The sequence below is a fragment of the Lucilia sericata genome, unplaced genomic scaffold, assembly GCF_015586225.1.
Source record: "Lucilia sericata isolate MDLA Ls3-8-SP2 unplaced genomic scaffold, ASM1558622v1 Contig001197F_arrow, whole genome shotgun sequence".
In the NCBI taxonomy this organism is placed as follows: domain Eukaryota; kingdom Metazoa; phylum Arthropoda; class Insecta; order Diptera; family Calliphoridae; genus Lucilia; species Lucilia sericata.
The window spans coordinates 1-16,768 of record NW_023995161.1 but is presented as its reverse complement, the minus strand read 5'-3'; the positions used below and the strand labels follow the sequence as shown (position 1 = coordinate 16,768).

The following is a 16,768-nucleotide window of genomic DNA, read 5'->3' as shown; positions in this document are numbered from 1 at the left end:
CTGGCATAAAATTGTATTTATAACATTCATAACTTATTGAGAAATAACCCTTATTTAACTATTCAAGTCTATTATATAAATGCACTAATCATCCATTACTTTTTGAATTCAATTAAAACAAGGAATCCCACATTCAGTACCCCCAACTAATCCCCCTCTAGCATAACATTTAACAAAATATTTTTACTCTTTCCTTAAACAAAAGTAAAATAACTACAAAAAACTTACAGCAAGAGTGTAAGAGCTAAAAATATATGGAGACCGACCAAGAGAGATTTTATAATAGTAATACTAAAAGAGAATATTACTCTCATTTTCTCTCACTAGGACCTAACAAATAAACTAGTCTTCATATCCCTAGAACCAGACAACAAAACGACATGTAAAAAACGATTGTACCAACCAAAAGACCAACCCATAAAACACTCCATAGATGCATAGACACACACACACACACACTCAATTGCACAGAAAATATTGTTTGTTGCAAATTGTTGGCGACGAGGATAGACGAGTAAATTGTCTGGCGGTGCCAGTATCAAACTTACGACACACACCGTTAGGTGGTGTATAACGGTGCTTTTGTGGACGACTACAAAACATTTACTTGTTTTTTCGCTTATCCCTTTTTTTCTACACTTTTTGTTTTACAACTGATTTGTTTTTTTGGGAATGTCGTCGTAGGGATATTAAGGCAGAAATTGAGCCTTTTTAACAGGAAATACATTGGGAAAAAAACCAAATAAAACCACCATAAGGCTGAGTAAGACCCATCTTGGGTAATATATGTTGTGTGGGTTAAACTTTTATTTTACGTTTTTTTTTCCTGTGGGTTTTTATTCTGTGTTCAATTCGGACGTTTGGCGTTTTTTTTCTGGTTTTGGTAGTGGAAAAGTAATACACGAGAACGAGTAAAACAAGTGTGGTGTGGTTTGAATTGTACTGAAGTGAATTCAAGTAAAGTGTGTTGTAGTAAAAGAAAACATTTGGGGTGGCAGCTGCAGCAGCAGCAGCAGTACAAGTAGTAGTACTAGTAGAGTAGCAAAGGCAAGTGGCATAAATGCAGCAGCAACTCCTGCAATGCAAGTGAAAATAAAAATTTCAATGTGTGGTATGAGTGCGTAACGCAGTAACATTTTACGTTGCATACATTTTGGTGCTTTTGTATACATTTTCAACTGAAGTTTTTTTTGTTTGTTTCCTTTTTTTTTGGATTTTTTCGGGCTAAAGAAGTGCATTGAAATGCAAACAAGGCTTTTGCAAAAGTAATCATCATAGTATCCCCCATAAAAAAAATACCCACAAAAAAATAAAAAAATATTCATTGATTCTCAGATTGTGGAGCAGAAAGTGTGTTATAATAAAAAAAAACGAAATAAAACCAAAACTGTGTCTAAAGATATTTTTGTAAAATATTGGTCAAATGCAAGACAGCCTTTAAAACATTAAGGAAAATAATTTAAAGAGAATTTTCGCCCAGCGAAATTATTTTAATTAAATAAGAAAAATATTAACAAACTTAATTAAATTTAAACAAATTTCTACGCTAAACACTATGGCTAAGACTAAAAAGCTAATAAAGGTAAGTGTTTATGGTGAATATTTTGTATTTGGCTTAAAATCAATAAATTAAAATTGTACCAGCTGCTTGAAAATTTAAGATTTAAGTTTTCTTAATCACAAAATCTATTTTCTACAAATAACTAATATTAATTCTTTAACAAAAGTTATGACTTAAATATAGTTTTCTAAAGTTGAAAAATAATTTAATATTTTATTTGAAAAAATTATTGCATTTTACCGCTATTTTTCTTAGGAGTTGGGGTAGGTAGTTGTCTCATTATGTCCTTTTCTTTTTCCTACACTAATTCGTTACTACATCTACTACAATTCTTTTTTGTGTTGCTTTTTCAACTGTTGTTGTTGTTGTTTATATTTTCGTTTTTTCCTTTTTTTCTGTGTAAATATTTTAGCCATTGTTTTTGTTGCTCTCTTTGGTTATACTCTTCCTGGTGAGGTTGCCAAAAGTGAGAAAAGCATATAAGGACTGGGATTGTTCCGAACTGAACTATAACTGAACTAGAACTGAACTAGAACTGAACTAGAACTGAACTAGAACTGAACTAGAACTGAACTAGAACTGAACTAGAACTGAACTAGAACTGAACTAGAACTGAACTAGAACTGAACTAGAACTGAACTAGAACTGAACTAGAACTGAACTAGAACTGAACTAGAACTGAACTAGAACTGAACTAGAACTGAACTAGAACTGAACTAGAACTGAACTAGAACTGAACTAGAACTGAACTAGAACTGAACTAGAACTGAACTAGAACTGAACTAGAACTGAACTAGAACTGAACTAGAACTGAACTAGAACTGAACTAGAACTGAACTAGAACTGAACTAGAACTGAACTAGAACTGAACTAGAACTGAACTAGAACTGAACTAGAACTGAACTAGAACTGAACTAGAACTGAACTAGAACTGAACTAGAACTGAACTAGAACTGAACTAGAACTGAACTAGAACTGAACTAGAACTGAACTAGAACTGAACTAGAACTGAACTAGAACTGAACTAGAACTGAACTAGAACTGAACTAGAACTGAACTAGAACTGAACTAGAACTGAACTAGAACTGAACTAGAACTGAACTAGAACTGAACTAGAACTGAACTAGAACTGAACTAGAACTGAACTAGAACTAAACTAGAACTGAACTAGAACTGAACTAGAACTGAACTAGAACTGAACTAGAACTGAACTAGAACTGAACTAGAACTGAATAGAACTGAATAGAACTGAACTAGAACTGAACTAGAACTGAACTAGAACTGAACTAGAACTGAACTAGAACTGAACTAGAACTGAACTAGAACTGAACTAGAACTGAACTAGAACTGAACTAGAACTGAACTAGAACTGAACTAGAACTGAACTAGAACTGAACTAGAACTGAACTAGAACTGAACTAGAACTGAACAGAACTGAACTAGAACTGAACTAGAACTGAACTAGAACTGAACTAGAACTGAACTAGAACTGAACTAGAACTGAACTAGAACTGAACTAGAACTGAACTAGAACTGAACTAGAACTGAACTAGAACTGAACTAGAACTGAACTAGAACTAAACTAGAACTAGAACTAACTAGAACTGAACTAGAACTGAACTAGAACTGAACTAGAACTGAACTAGAACTGAACTAGAACTGAACTAGAACTGAACTAGAACTGAACTAGAACTAAACTAGAACTGAACTAGAATTGAACTAGTACTGATCTAGAACTGAACTAGAACTGAACTAAACTCCAAGTTTCCGAAATAGATGTTTTGGAGAACATAACGTAATAATTGTAACCTTTTTCTAAATGGCAATATTGGTCCTTTCTCTCGTTTTAACTCTCTTTACAAAACTCTCCCGCTTAAAATCACATTCTCTCAGTTTATGTTTTCTACTCTAACAATAAATTGTTTCTCTCTACTACTACTACGTTAACAGCTAAATTCTGAGTAAAAGTTTTTATTTAAATTATAGTATATTGTGTGATTCCGATATACCTATATGGTATATATTTTTGTTGTTGCCATTATTTCGTCCTTTATTTTTTGGTAGCCAATTTCTCATCACAAACGGAATTTCACTTTTTATTTACCATACATATAAAGTGTATGTACGAGTAATTTGTATTGTGCTCGTATTCTGTGTGGCAGCATAAACAGCCTTAAGGGAGTTGAATAACGCAACACAGTAATAATAATGTATGGGAAAACTTTGTATATGGAAAGTTGGGAGAAAATTTAAGATGTAATATGTATGTACGTAGATAGACACGTAACAATAACAACAGAAACAAAAATCCGGCTCTCTGTTTATGTTTATAAATGCCGGGATTTTTATATTTAAATAGGAAAAAAGTAGTTTTAGTTTTAAGTTTATACAAACAAACATAATATTTGCCTAAAAAGTAATAAGTTTTTCTTGAAATTTTTTTTTTTTAATTTCTTTGCAGAAATTTACAAAATATTTTTTAAAACTCTTATACATAACAATTTAATTATACGTAAGAAAAACTTTACTAATTTTAATACGAAAATCCTTAAGGAGAGAAAATGAATTTTACACCATTTGGTAATCCATTTCCCGGTTCTATACCGGGTATAGCCCAGTTTACTGCCACCACAACACCTTTGGTATCGACAGTAACATCGGCTTCGGCGGTGGCCACGGTAACAGCAACTACCACACTGCAACAACAGCAGCAGCAACAACAACAGCAGCAGCAGCAGCAACAGCAACAAGATACTGTAACAATAGCGGGCAATCGTTACCAGCAACAGCAGCAGCAACAACAACAACCTAGTACCTCTACCATTAGTATGACCCATTTCAATCAACCTGCCATACAAGTTGCCACCGCTACTGCTGTTACCGCTTTGCCCGCCAAATTTCGCACCAACAACGATGATTCTCAAGGTGATAAATACAATGGTCATATGGTTGCGTTAGCAGCTGCTGGTGTGGGCAATCAACAGCAAGCCCAGCAACAACAGCAGCAGCAACAACAACAACAACAACTACACAGTATACTACTATACCCGCCTACAATCAACAAACTGAAGATAAACGTTTAGTACAAGCCGCCATAGCTTATCCTCAAAATACCATAACAGCTTCCACCTCAGCAGCAGCGGCTGCTACTGCCTTAGGTTTACAACAAGCTCAATTACAGCCCTCAACATCGACGCAGCAATTGCAGACACAGCTAGCAGCACCTCAGGAGTTAACTCAGGATTTATGCAATGCCATATTGCAACAACAAGGTGTGGATTCAAAACGTGGTGAGTTAGAATAGCTTAAGTGGGCGGGGTCTTAGAAGGCAGACAGCCAAAGGAGTATATGGGTAAAAATGGGATGAAAACATACTAGGTCAGTATTAAATTTTAATTTATTTTTTAAGAACAACTCAAAAGATTGTATCCGAAAAAAAAATTAACACAAGTAGAAAAGAATAGTCTGGCATGGCCGACTTTATGACACCCTACATTAGCTATGTATTTATTTTATAAGAATAAAACTGAACGAGCAAAAATAAATCGCAGGCATTGAAAACTCAGGACTTTAGTACTTTTTTCAGTACTTTTTGATACCGCGGTACACCCACGACTTATTCGATACTTTTTCTAACTTATAAACTTTTGATCAGTAGTTTACATAATAGTCTAGTCCATAGTTCATTCTATAGACTAGTCTATAGTCTAGTCTATAGTCTAGTCTATAGTCTAGTCTATAGTCTAGTCTATAGTCTAGTCTATAGTCTAGTCTATAGTCTAGTCTATAGTCTAGTCTATAGTCTAGTCTATAGTCTAGTCTATAGTCTAGTCTATAGTCTAGTCTATAGTAGTCTATAGTCTAGTCTATAGTCTAGTCTATAGTCTAGTCTATAGTCTAGTCTATAGTCTAGTCTATAGTCTAGTCTATAGTCTAGTCTATAGTCTAGTCTATAGTCTAGTCTATAGTAGTCTATAGTCTAGTCTATAGTCTAGTCTATAGTCTAGTCTATAGTCTAGTCTATAGTCTAGTCTATAGTCTAGTCTATAGTCTAGTCTATAGTCTAGTCTATAGTCTAGTCTATAGTCTAGTCTATAGTCTAGTCTATAGTCTAGTCTATAGTCTAGTCTATAGTCTAGTCTATAGTCTAGTCTATAGTCTAGTCTATAGTCTAGTCTATAGTCTAGTCTATAGTCTAGTCTATAGTCTAGTCTATAGTCTAGTCTATAGTCTAGTCTATAGTCTAGTCTATAGTCTAGTCTATAGTCTAGTCTATAGTCTAGTCTATAGTCTAGTCTATAGTCTAGTCTATAGTCTAGTCTATAGTCTAGTCTATAGTCTAGTCTATAGTCTAGTCTATAGTCTAGTCTATAGTCTAGTCTATAGTCTAGTCTATAGTCTAGTCTATAGTCTAGTCTATAGTCTAGTCTATAGTCTAGTCTATAGTCTAGTCTATAGTCTAGTCTATAGTCTAGTCTATAGTCTAGTCTATAGTCTAGTCTATAGTCTAGTCTATAGTCTAGTCTATAGTCTAGTCTATAGTCTAGTCTATAGTCTAGTCTATAGTCTAGTCTATAGTCTAGTCTATAGTCTAGTCTATAGTCTAGTCTATAGTCTAGTCTATAGTCTAGTCTATAGTCTAGTCTATAGTCTAGTCTATAGTCTAGTCTATAGTCTAGTCTATAGTCTAGTCTATAGTCTAGTCTATAGTCTAGTCTATAGTCTAGTCTATAGTCTAGTCTATAGTCTAGTCTATAGTCTAGTCTATAGTCTAGTCTATAGTCTAGTCTATAGTCTAGTCTATAGTCTAGTCTATAGTCTAGTCTATAGTCTAGTCTATAGTCTAGTATAGTCTAGTCTATAGTCTAGTCTATAGTCTAGTCTATAGTCTAGTCTATAGTCTAGTCTATAGTGTTAGTCTATAGTCTAGTCTATAGTCTAGTCTATAGTCTAGTCTATAGTCTAGTCTATAGTCTAGTCTATAGTCTAGTCTATAGCTAGTATAGTCTAGTCTATAGCTAGTCTATAGTCTAGTCTATAGTCTAGTCTATATCTAGTCTATAGTCTATTTTCGTATAAGATGTTCATTTGAAGGGATAAACTATGAGGGAAGCGTTAGAGAAATAGTATAGAGAAACTATGAAATCTGAATTCTTATAGATTAGTATGTTTGTTTATTGAAGGCCCCAGATATCTTCCAGATTCAACTCATGTATAATCGAGAAGTTCCCTACATACATATGTATAAAGAAAATATGATCCAAATTCCGAAAAAGTATGAAGACCCCTGATATATTCGAGATTCAAATCATGTTATATTCTATTTTTACTTAGAGTCAAGTTTAATTAATATTTTAAGAGTAACATTGATCTTAAAGCTGCAAATTTGAAAAAATAACAAAGTATTGTACTCACCTTAACAAGATGATGTCGATTTTTAATTGCTCCAGCAGCTGTATGACCCAGAATGTCAGTTCAATTTAGTTATAAATAGTTTAGTTACAACCAGGTGGAGGCTATTTTAATTACATATTTCACTTTTACTTTAAGACTTAAAGAACTGTTGTATTAAATTTTCAAAATTTTCTTACTTCCTCTCAATAGTGTTACAAAATACCTCATGGCAATCATTAACCCCTGGTACTACGGTTGCAGATTATCTATCACATCTTCCGGCTAATACATTGCCACTATCATTACATCATTTTTTAAAATATTCAGCAGAGAATATTAAAAGGAAAACCAAAATGTAGTAAGTATAATAGGCAAACAGAGATAGGTAGATAATTTATGTTCAAAACTAACGTAAAAAGAAACAAATCTATGACATTTCATTTATTTGCCTCAACAGGTTTTACAGGTACAAACGGGACCACCATTGGGTTTAAACACCTTGGGCGGCTCTACCACAATCACAATACCTCAGCAGCAATTGCAGCAAGTAACGGCTACAATACAAGAACAACAGCAGCAGCAACAACAACAGCAGCAGCAGCAACAACAACAAAACACAGCCACCGCCACTTTGCCCTTGTTACAAACCCAACCTACAACAAGTGTTTTAGCTGCCACTTTACAGACTACCCAACAGCAGGCTACCCCTATAGAGCCCAGTACTAGCGCGGCAGCCACTACCACTACCCCTAAACGTAAAAAACGAAAAAAGCGTGTTAAGGAACGCAAACCTAAACCCAGACCCGGCGAAATACGTTTAACCACCGCTTTAGATGGTAGTCCTTTGTACATGTGTCCCGAATGCCAAGTGGCTTATCCCGAACCTGAATTGCTAGAAATCCATTTAATAGGTCATAATTCTGAAAGGAGATACATCTGCGATATATGCCAAGCAACACTTAAAAGAAAAGATCATCTGACGCGTCACAAACAGTCCCACAATCCCGAAAGACCTTTTATATGTACGGTATGCTTGAAGGCTTTCAAAAGAAAAGAACAATTAAGTCTGCATTTTGTCATACATTCCGGCGAGAAGCGTCATATATGTCAGGAATGTGGCAAAGGTTTCTATCGTAAAGATCACTTGAGAAAACACACCAGATCCCATATAGCACGTAGAGTTAAGGCTGAGTTAAGTATGCAGAATGAAAGTGAAAATGGCACTAGTATGCTGCAGCCAGTGGCAGGAGCCTTGGCCGTGGTGCAAGCCACTTTACAGCAAGTTCAGCAGCAGCAACAACAACAACAACAGCAGCAACAGCCTCAAACACAAACCCAGCAAACCACACAAGTGCAGCAACAACAAGTACAACAACAACAACAGCAGCAAGTACAACAACAATTGCAGAGCCAACAACTACAACAGCAACATGTGGTTATCACCCAGCAACAGAATCCCCAGCAGCAGCAGACCCAGCAACAAATGCAACTGCCTAATTAGCCCCCACCTGGTGGCACACAGCAAGAATTTTGTAAAGTTAGCTAGTTACACATTTTTGTTGTTGTTGTCATTATTTATTAACAAATTAACACAATTTTTTTACATTTTTCATAATTTCCATTCATATCAAAAACTCTCTTCTTACAACACAATTTTGTTTACTATTTTTTTCCATTAAAAGCTTTTGCACACTCTTAACTTTATTATAATTTACTTTAAAAACACTTTAATCTTAATCTTCATATTTAATTTGTATGTTTTACTTTAAAAATTAAAATTTTCTTTATTTCTTTTCACAACTAAATGACTTTTCACATTTTTCTACAAAGTACCGTTACTTTTGGTTTGTTTATCTTTTTTTCCCACAACATAGTTGTCATATATTGTACTTTTTCATTTATTCTAACATGGTAGCATTCTTTTGTACTATTTTTACAAAAACTGTCAAGCTTATACAAAAATGTTAATTTTGTAAATAAATTTTATGTTTTTTTAATAATTTTTCCAAATAGTCTCAATTATTATATATAATTATATAAAATATATGTGTATTTGTATTATAAATCATAGATTTTTTATTAAAAAAATAAAAACAAATCTATTTTTTTATTGTAGATATAATAAACAAAATTTATTTAACCAATAATTCTTGAAAATAAAAAAAAACCATAAAAAGAAATTGTATGTGTTTTTTATATATAATAAAAGTAAAAAAACTGACAAATTGTATTGTAAATTTATTAATAAATTAATGTAAAGTAATAGATTTTAAGTATTTTATTATACAATTAATAAAAGAAGAAAAAATAAAAATAACAATTAAGACATGCATATTTTTCATTAAAAAATAGTTGTTTTATTTAGTACTTATACCATTTAAAAGAGATGTTATGAAACTATAGACTAGACTCTATACTAGACTATAGACTAGACTATATACTAAACTATAGACTAGACTAGACAGTAGAATAGATTATAGACTGTGCTATATACTAGACTAGAGTATGGACTAGACTATAGACTAGACTTTAGAATATTATATATTGACTAGACTGTAGACTAGACTATAGAGTAGACTATACGCTATAGACTAGCCTACGAAGAATATAAATTGTGGAAAAAGCAAAATCGTCCCATAATTAATTAATTTCTAATCAAACGAAGTTGATTAATACTAATTGTAATCTAGAAGATTTATAATTCAATAATTTTGCAACTTTTTTCATAATTATAAGAAATTTATTTACACCAACCTCTTTAGCAAGTGTTTTCTCCATAAATTGGCTCTTTTTAAATTTTAAAAGCCATTTCCTTATCCGTTTTAAACCCTCTAAATATCAGACTTATTCTAAATTTACCTTTTACAACCATTTTCCTACTACTACTCCATAATACAACTCATTTAAGGTGCTGCCATCTATGTGTCAAAAATGTAACACCTCCACCATATGTTTACACAAAATACTACGTATTTAAACAACGCTGCTTGCAAAAAACAACAAACTGACACACACTCATACGAAAAACATCTGTGCGTGTGAACAAAAACAGAATTCTGATGGAAGTCACCACAAAAAAGTGAATTGCTCTTGAAAAAAGTGAAATTTCCTTTATAAAACCCGTTTAAAACATTTTAAAATTACAACTAAAGTAAAATTTAATTATTATATTATAAAGAACAAATAAATTTAAAAGTTTTTGAGAAAGATTAAAGACAAAAATTTGCCTTCGAAAAAATTTTAAAGGAAAAACCCCAATTTCCCCTTCCTCTTTTTTAACATACAAAAGGAGAAAAAAAACTATAATAAAAGAAGACAAAGACACAAATATAGAGAAAAATATAAATAATCAGAAAAAAGGTGGAAGAAGCAGCAGCTAAGAAGGCAAACATACAAAAAACCCATAATAGAAATAAAAATAAAAACGAAAAAAATCACGGAACACAAAAGAAGACATTTATAGAGTAAAAGACTAGAGAGATAGATAGAAAAAAGCTGAAAAACAACGACGAAATATTTTCAGATTTGCGTCATAAGTTGAAATAGAACTTGTTAGCTTCTTGGAATGACTATAAAACCTGTTATAGCACCAACACCCAAGAGGTCTGGCACCTCAGCGAATGAGTCGGATAAGAAGGAGTCACACCAAGTGGCCAATGTGGGAGATGCAGGAACGAATGCCTTAAATCAACATCGTAATGTGGTAATAGATGCTCACGGTCAGGTATGCTTTCATTACTAGAGGACACGTTTATTTATCCAATTTATTTTCTTTTTTCAACATTTCTAGAGTCCCCAGCGTAGGGTGGATGTCTATGATGAATTGGCCAGACATAGACGCAGTCCCCATAAGACTTCACGCAATAAAAGGCGTGATCATCATAATGATCCCTCACAATTGCACCACAAAAGGGAGCGTGTAGCTGCCGCCCTTAATGACAAACATGGCAATGTTGGCATTAGTGTGGCAAACATTAAATGCAATAGCCCACACTCGGCTACAGCTGCGTCGGTGGGATCAGGTGTCGTCAATCCTAATGTAGCGGTAACTCATGGCTCTTCGTTAGGCAATAAGTCTCCTGATCATTTACTTAAAACCTCCCAGACACCCCAAACTCAGCCGGGTTCTGTGGCTCAGGCAGCTAGCGGTTTGCTTAAAGCTATAGAGGATACATTTTCGGGTTACAATTCTGGTGATGAACATTTACAGCCTAAGGAGGATTTAACTACGGCCGATGAATGGCAAAAGAAAGATGAACAATTTGCCAAATGTATGGCTGATCGTGGTTATATTTTGAAACCTGTGGAGGAGGATGGTGCCTGTTTGTTTCGTTCCATTTCATTGCAAATTTATGGGGATGAGGAAATGCATGATGTCATTAGACAACATACCATGGACTATATTGTAAGTAAACAAATTTCCTGCTTTTTATAAAAAAATCAAACTTTTCTAAAGAAAATTACTCTCTTTTGACGAAAGAGACAAGTTTTCTATAGAAAATTACTCTTTTGTGGAAAGAGACAAATTTTCTATAGAAAATCTCTTATGGCGAAAGAGATCTCTTTTGGTAAAAGAGATAAATTTTCTCCCCTTTGGAGAAAGAGACAGATTTTCTATCGAAACTGTATCTCTTATGGAAAAATATACAAATTTTCCTTTGAAAAGGTTAGTGTTTGTGTGAAGGATGCACATTTTCTATAGAAAAAGTATTTTTTTTTTTTTTTGTAAAAGAGCAAAATTTTCTATACAAAATATTACAAATTTTCTCTTTTCTTTATTTCAGTTTAAAAATCGTGAATATTTTAGTCATTTTGTAACTGAAGATATTAACAGTTACATTAAACGAAAACGTCGTAAAGATTCCCATGGTAATCATATTGAAATCCAAGCTATGTCTGAAATTTATAGTCGTCCTGTTGAGGTCTATTGTTATAAGCCCAGTAAGTAAATTAAATTTTTTACAATTTAAACTTTAATTTTCAAGAATTATTACTTACAGCTCCCATTAATATATTCAATTCGGAACAATCAAATAATGGTTATGCTCCCTTACGTTTATCCTATCAGAGAGGCACACACTATAATGCCATTATAGATCCCTATAATGCCACCGTGGGTGTAGGTCTAGGTTTAGCTGGTTATAAACCAGAACTACAAACAAAAGAGGCAGTACGTATGAGTGAACAAGATGAAATAGAACAAACTATGTTTGAGGATAAACTAAAGACCACAGACTGGGAGGCGACAAATGAGGCCATTGAAGAGCAAATAGCAAGAGAATCATATTTACAATGGTGTAGAGATAATTTGCAGAAAAATCGTAATGCCACATCTACCTCAGCGGCAGCCTCAACATCAGCCACAATAACCTCGGGTGAAGCGGCTTCTGATGCAGAGGCTTCACCCTCTAAATACGCTATACAACGCTTAAATTCCAATAACATATTAAATAGCAATAGTAGTAGTAATAGCACTATAACTAGCTCAGCAAGTTCCTCTACAACAACAACAAATAGCAATAGTAATAGCAGCACAACTTTAAATAATCTCGAGCAACATCAATATGTTTCCCACTCACCCAAACATTTCACTTCATTAGCCCACCTAAAACCCGGTGAGGATTTAGGTTTCGATAGTGATGATACCGATATGAGTAGTACTAGTTCTATAGGTGGCTCTACATCACCTTCATCTGTCGCCAGAAGTAAAAAATCTAAAACACGTAATCCCACAAAAAAGCTGATTAATAAGAAAGACGTCGTGATTTGCAAAGTAATCAACAGTGAGTCATATTTTATTTTGTCATTTAAAATTTCTTTATTTTTAACTTTTTTTTCTTTTTAAACAATTTTAGAGATGATACTGCTTCTCTGCGCAAAAGTCCCAAACGTGATTATGTCGCTGACTTAAGTGCATGTGCAGAAAAACGTCCATTAACTCCGGATTATGAACAACAATTACCAAGTACTTCGAAACAATCTCATACGCCGGAAAAACAATATAATAAAACTAACAGCACTGCCGATTCAGCAGCATTGCCATCATCTTCTTCTTCTTCAGCTTCAGCCAGTGGAACGTCTCCTTCAACAACACCTACAACAAATTCCCCTATAAAGCAGACAAATTCTAGTTTTTATCAGGAGTTATTAGAGGCATCCTATGCGAATGATGGTAAGAAAGCAAAATATTTTAGTTTTATAAAGAAAAAATTATCAAATGTTCTATAGAAAAGAAATAAACAAATTTTCTATAGAAATATATCTCTTTTTTTAGCGAAAGAGACAAATTTTCTATAGAAAATGTCACTCTTATGGCGAAAGAGAAACATTTTCTTTAGAAAATGACTGTCTTATGGCGTAAGAGAGTAATTTTCTATAGAAAATATCTCTCTTTTGACGAAAGAACCAAATGCTCTATAGAAAATAACTCTCTTTTGGAAAAAGAGACAAATTTTCTATAGAAAATAACTCACTTTTGGCGAAAGAGACAAATTTTCTATAGAAAATGTATCTCTTTTGGCGAAAGAAACAAATTTTCTATAGAAAATGTCTCTCTTTTGGTGAATTTTCTATAGAAAATGTCTCTCTTTTAATGAAAGAGACAAGTTTTTATAGAAAATGTTCTCTTTTGACGAGAGAGATATTTTCAAAATATCTCTCTTTTGACGAAAGAGACAAATTTTCTATAGAAAATGTCTCTCTTTTGGCGAAAGAGACAAATTTTCTATAGAAAATGTCTCTCTTTTGGCGAAAGAGACAAATTTTCTATAGAAAATGTCTCTCTTTTGGCGAAAGAGACAAATTTTCTATAGAAAATAACTTTTTTTTTTTGGAAAAAGAGGCAAATTTTCTATAGAAAATGTCTCACTTTTGGAAAAAGAGACAATTTTTCTATAGAAAATGTCTCACTTTTGACGAAAGAGACAAATTTTCTATAGAAAATGTCTCTCTTTTGGTGAATTTTCTATAGAAAATTTCTCTCTTTTAATGAAAGAGACAATTTTTTATAGAAAATGTTCTCTTTTGACGAGAGAGATATTTTCAAAATATCTCTCTTTTGATGAAAGAGACAAATTTTCTATAGAAAGTGTCTCCCTTTTGATGAAAGAGACAAATTTTCTATAGAAAGTGTCTCCCTTTTGACGAAAGAGACAAATTTTCTATAGAAAATGTCTCCCTTTTGACGAAAGAGACAAATTTTCTATAGAAAATAACTTTTTTTTTTTTTTGGAAAAAGAGGCAAATTTTCTATAGAAAATGTCTCACTTTTGGAAAAAGAGACAATTTTTCTATAGAAAATGTCTCACTTCTGGCGAAAGAGACAAATTTTCTATAGAAAATGTCACTCCTCTGGCGAATTTTCTATAGAAAATGTCTCTCTTTTAATGAAAGAGACAATTTTTAATAGAAAATGTCTCTCTTTTGACGAAAGAAATAATTTTTTTCTCTCTTTTGGCGAAAGAGACAAACTTTCTTTAGGAAATTTCTTCCTTTATGAAAAAGAGTAAAATTTTCTTTAGAAATTTTCTCTCATTTTGAAACTGAGTAAAGTTTTTTTTTGGAAATTTTCTCTCTTTTTGAAAAAAGTAACATTTTTTAAGAAAATTTCGCTAATTTTTTAGAAAGATTGTTTTTCTCTTTTCTGGAGAAAAATTCTCTAGTGTCTCTCTGAGTGTCCAGTTTTTATTTAGTTTTTCTCTATTTTCAGGCTTTAGCCAATTAACTGAATCTGAAATGCTACAACGCGCCATACAAATGTCCACACACGATTATATAGAAGATCAAAAACGTAATATTTATATGGACCATAAATATTTGATTTTCAATTTATACGTCCCGCTAAACAAAACGTTTCCAAATAAACTTAAGGTATTCAAAATTTCATTTAACTTTTAAACAAACATAAATTCTAAATTTTCTTGAAATCTTTATTTCAAACTTTTAAAGATTTCAATTTTCGAATAAAATTTTAAAACTCTTTAAAGTTATTTTTGAGCAAAAAAAGTTAAATGAAATTATTTTTTTTTTTTTTTTTTATTTTAATATATTTTTTTTAATTTATATAAACAGCAAAATGCGTAAACAAATGTTATACATACAAACATATTTATATACATATTTTGAAGTTGTGTTTTTTGAAAAGAAAAAACTAAACACTCTTTTTTTGTAGAATTAAATCTTAAAAAAAATGAATAAATTTGAAACATAACTTAGAGCAAACAGAAAACCAAATAATTAATCAAAAGAAATTAAGCATAAAACTTACTAAAACAAAAAGAATATGAACAGTAAAACCTTATAAAAGAATTTGGCAAAATGTCTGTTAAAAAAGGGTTTGCATCCTTAAAATTAAATATTCTTTAATAAAAAAATATTTGTGAAAAAAAAACAAAACTTTGGTCTCAAAATAAAACTAAATAAAATTTAATAAAATTTTGTCTACTAATCCAAATTCTCATAAAAATATCTAGATTTATATAAATAAGGAAAATACTATTAAAAAAGAAAACACCCTTAAAACACACACATACACAAATTTTGCTGGTGCATAATTTATTATTAAATTAAATTACTTCATTTAAGTTTTAAGTGTAGTGTATGTCAATAATTTTTTAAATAAAATTACCATAAAAATGAAACAAGAAAAAAAACAATATTGTAATGTGAAAACAAACAGTAAACAGAAAATTAAATAAAAAAATAATAAAATTAAAAAAAAATAAAGTGAAGCGTTCATTATTATAGTCACTTTTCTTAAGAAAATTTTCTACAGAGGACACTTTTCTAAAGAAAACTGCCTACAGCGGACACTTCTCTAAGAAACTGTCACAGCAGATACTTCCCTATAGAAAACTAACTACATCAGACACTTTTCTAAAAAAATTGTCTACAGCAAACACTTTTCTATAGCAGACACTTTCCAAAGGAAACTGTCTACAGCAGACAATTTTCTAAAGAAAACTGACACTTTTCTAAAGAAACTGTCACTTCTCTAAAGAAAACTGCCTACAGCAGATACTTTTCTAAAGAAAACTTCCTAAAGCAGAAACTTTTCTAAAGAAACTGTCTCCAACAGACATTTTTCTAAAGAAAACCATCTACAGCAGACACTTTTCTAAACAAAACTGTCTACGGCAGACACTTTTCTAAAGAAAAACTTTCTATAGCAGACACTTTTCTGAAGAAAACTGTCTGCAGCAGACACTTCTCTAAAGAAAACTGTCTTATAGCAGACACTTTTCTAAGAAAACTGTCTACAGCAGTCATTTTTCTAAAGAAAAACTGTTCTACAACAGACTCTGTTTCTAAAGAAAACTATCTACAGCAGACATTTTTCTGAAGAAAACTGTCTGCAGCAGACACTTCTCTAAAGGAAACTGTCTACAACAGACTCTGTTCTAAAGAAAACTATCTCTAGCAGACACTTTTCTAAAGAAAACTGTCTAGAGCAGTCACTTTTATAAAGTAACTGTCTACAGCAGACACTTTTCTAAAGAAAACTGTCTACAGCAAATACTTTCTAAAGAAAACTGTCCACAGCAGAAACTTTTCTAAAGCAAACTGTCTACAGCAGACACTTGTCTAAAGAAACCTGCCTTTCTAAAGAAAACTGTCTGCAGCAGACACTTTTCTAAAGAAAACTTTCTATAGCAGAGACTTTTCTAAAGAAAAACTGTCTATAGCAGAGACTTTTCTAACGAAAACTGTCTATAGCAGACACTTTTCTAAAGAAAACTGTCTACAGCAAACACTTTTCTAAAGAAAACTGCCTACAACAGACACTTCTCTAAAGCAAACTGTCTACAGCAGACA

General features: G+C 32.3%; 1 protein-coding gene and 1 pseudogene across 1 annotated transcript; both read left to right on the top strand.

Moving 5' to 3' along the window:
- Nucleotides 1-4,094: 4,094 nt before the first annotated feature.
- LOC119610450 lies at nucleotides 4,095-8,551 on the top strand (annotated as a pseudogene).
- Nucleotides 8,552-9,998: 1,447 nt separating this feature from the next.
- LOC119610449 lies at nucleotides 9,999-14,836 on the top strand. Its single transcript, XM_037965660.1, is given in 7 exon segments — nucleotides 9,999-10,679; nucleotides 10,746-11,360; nucleotides 11,740-11,896; nucleotides 11,956-12,738; nucleotides 12,813-13,127; nucleotides 14,664-14,744; nucleotides 14,747-14,836. Coding segments are annotated over 7 exon segments (2,130 nt in total). The 5' UTR covers nucleotides 9,999-10,520; the 3' UTR covers nucleotides 14,767-14,836.
- Nucleotides 14,837-16,768: the final 1,932 nt, after the last annotated feature.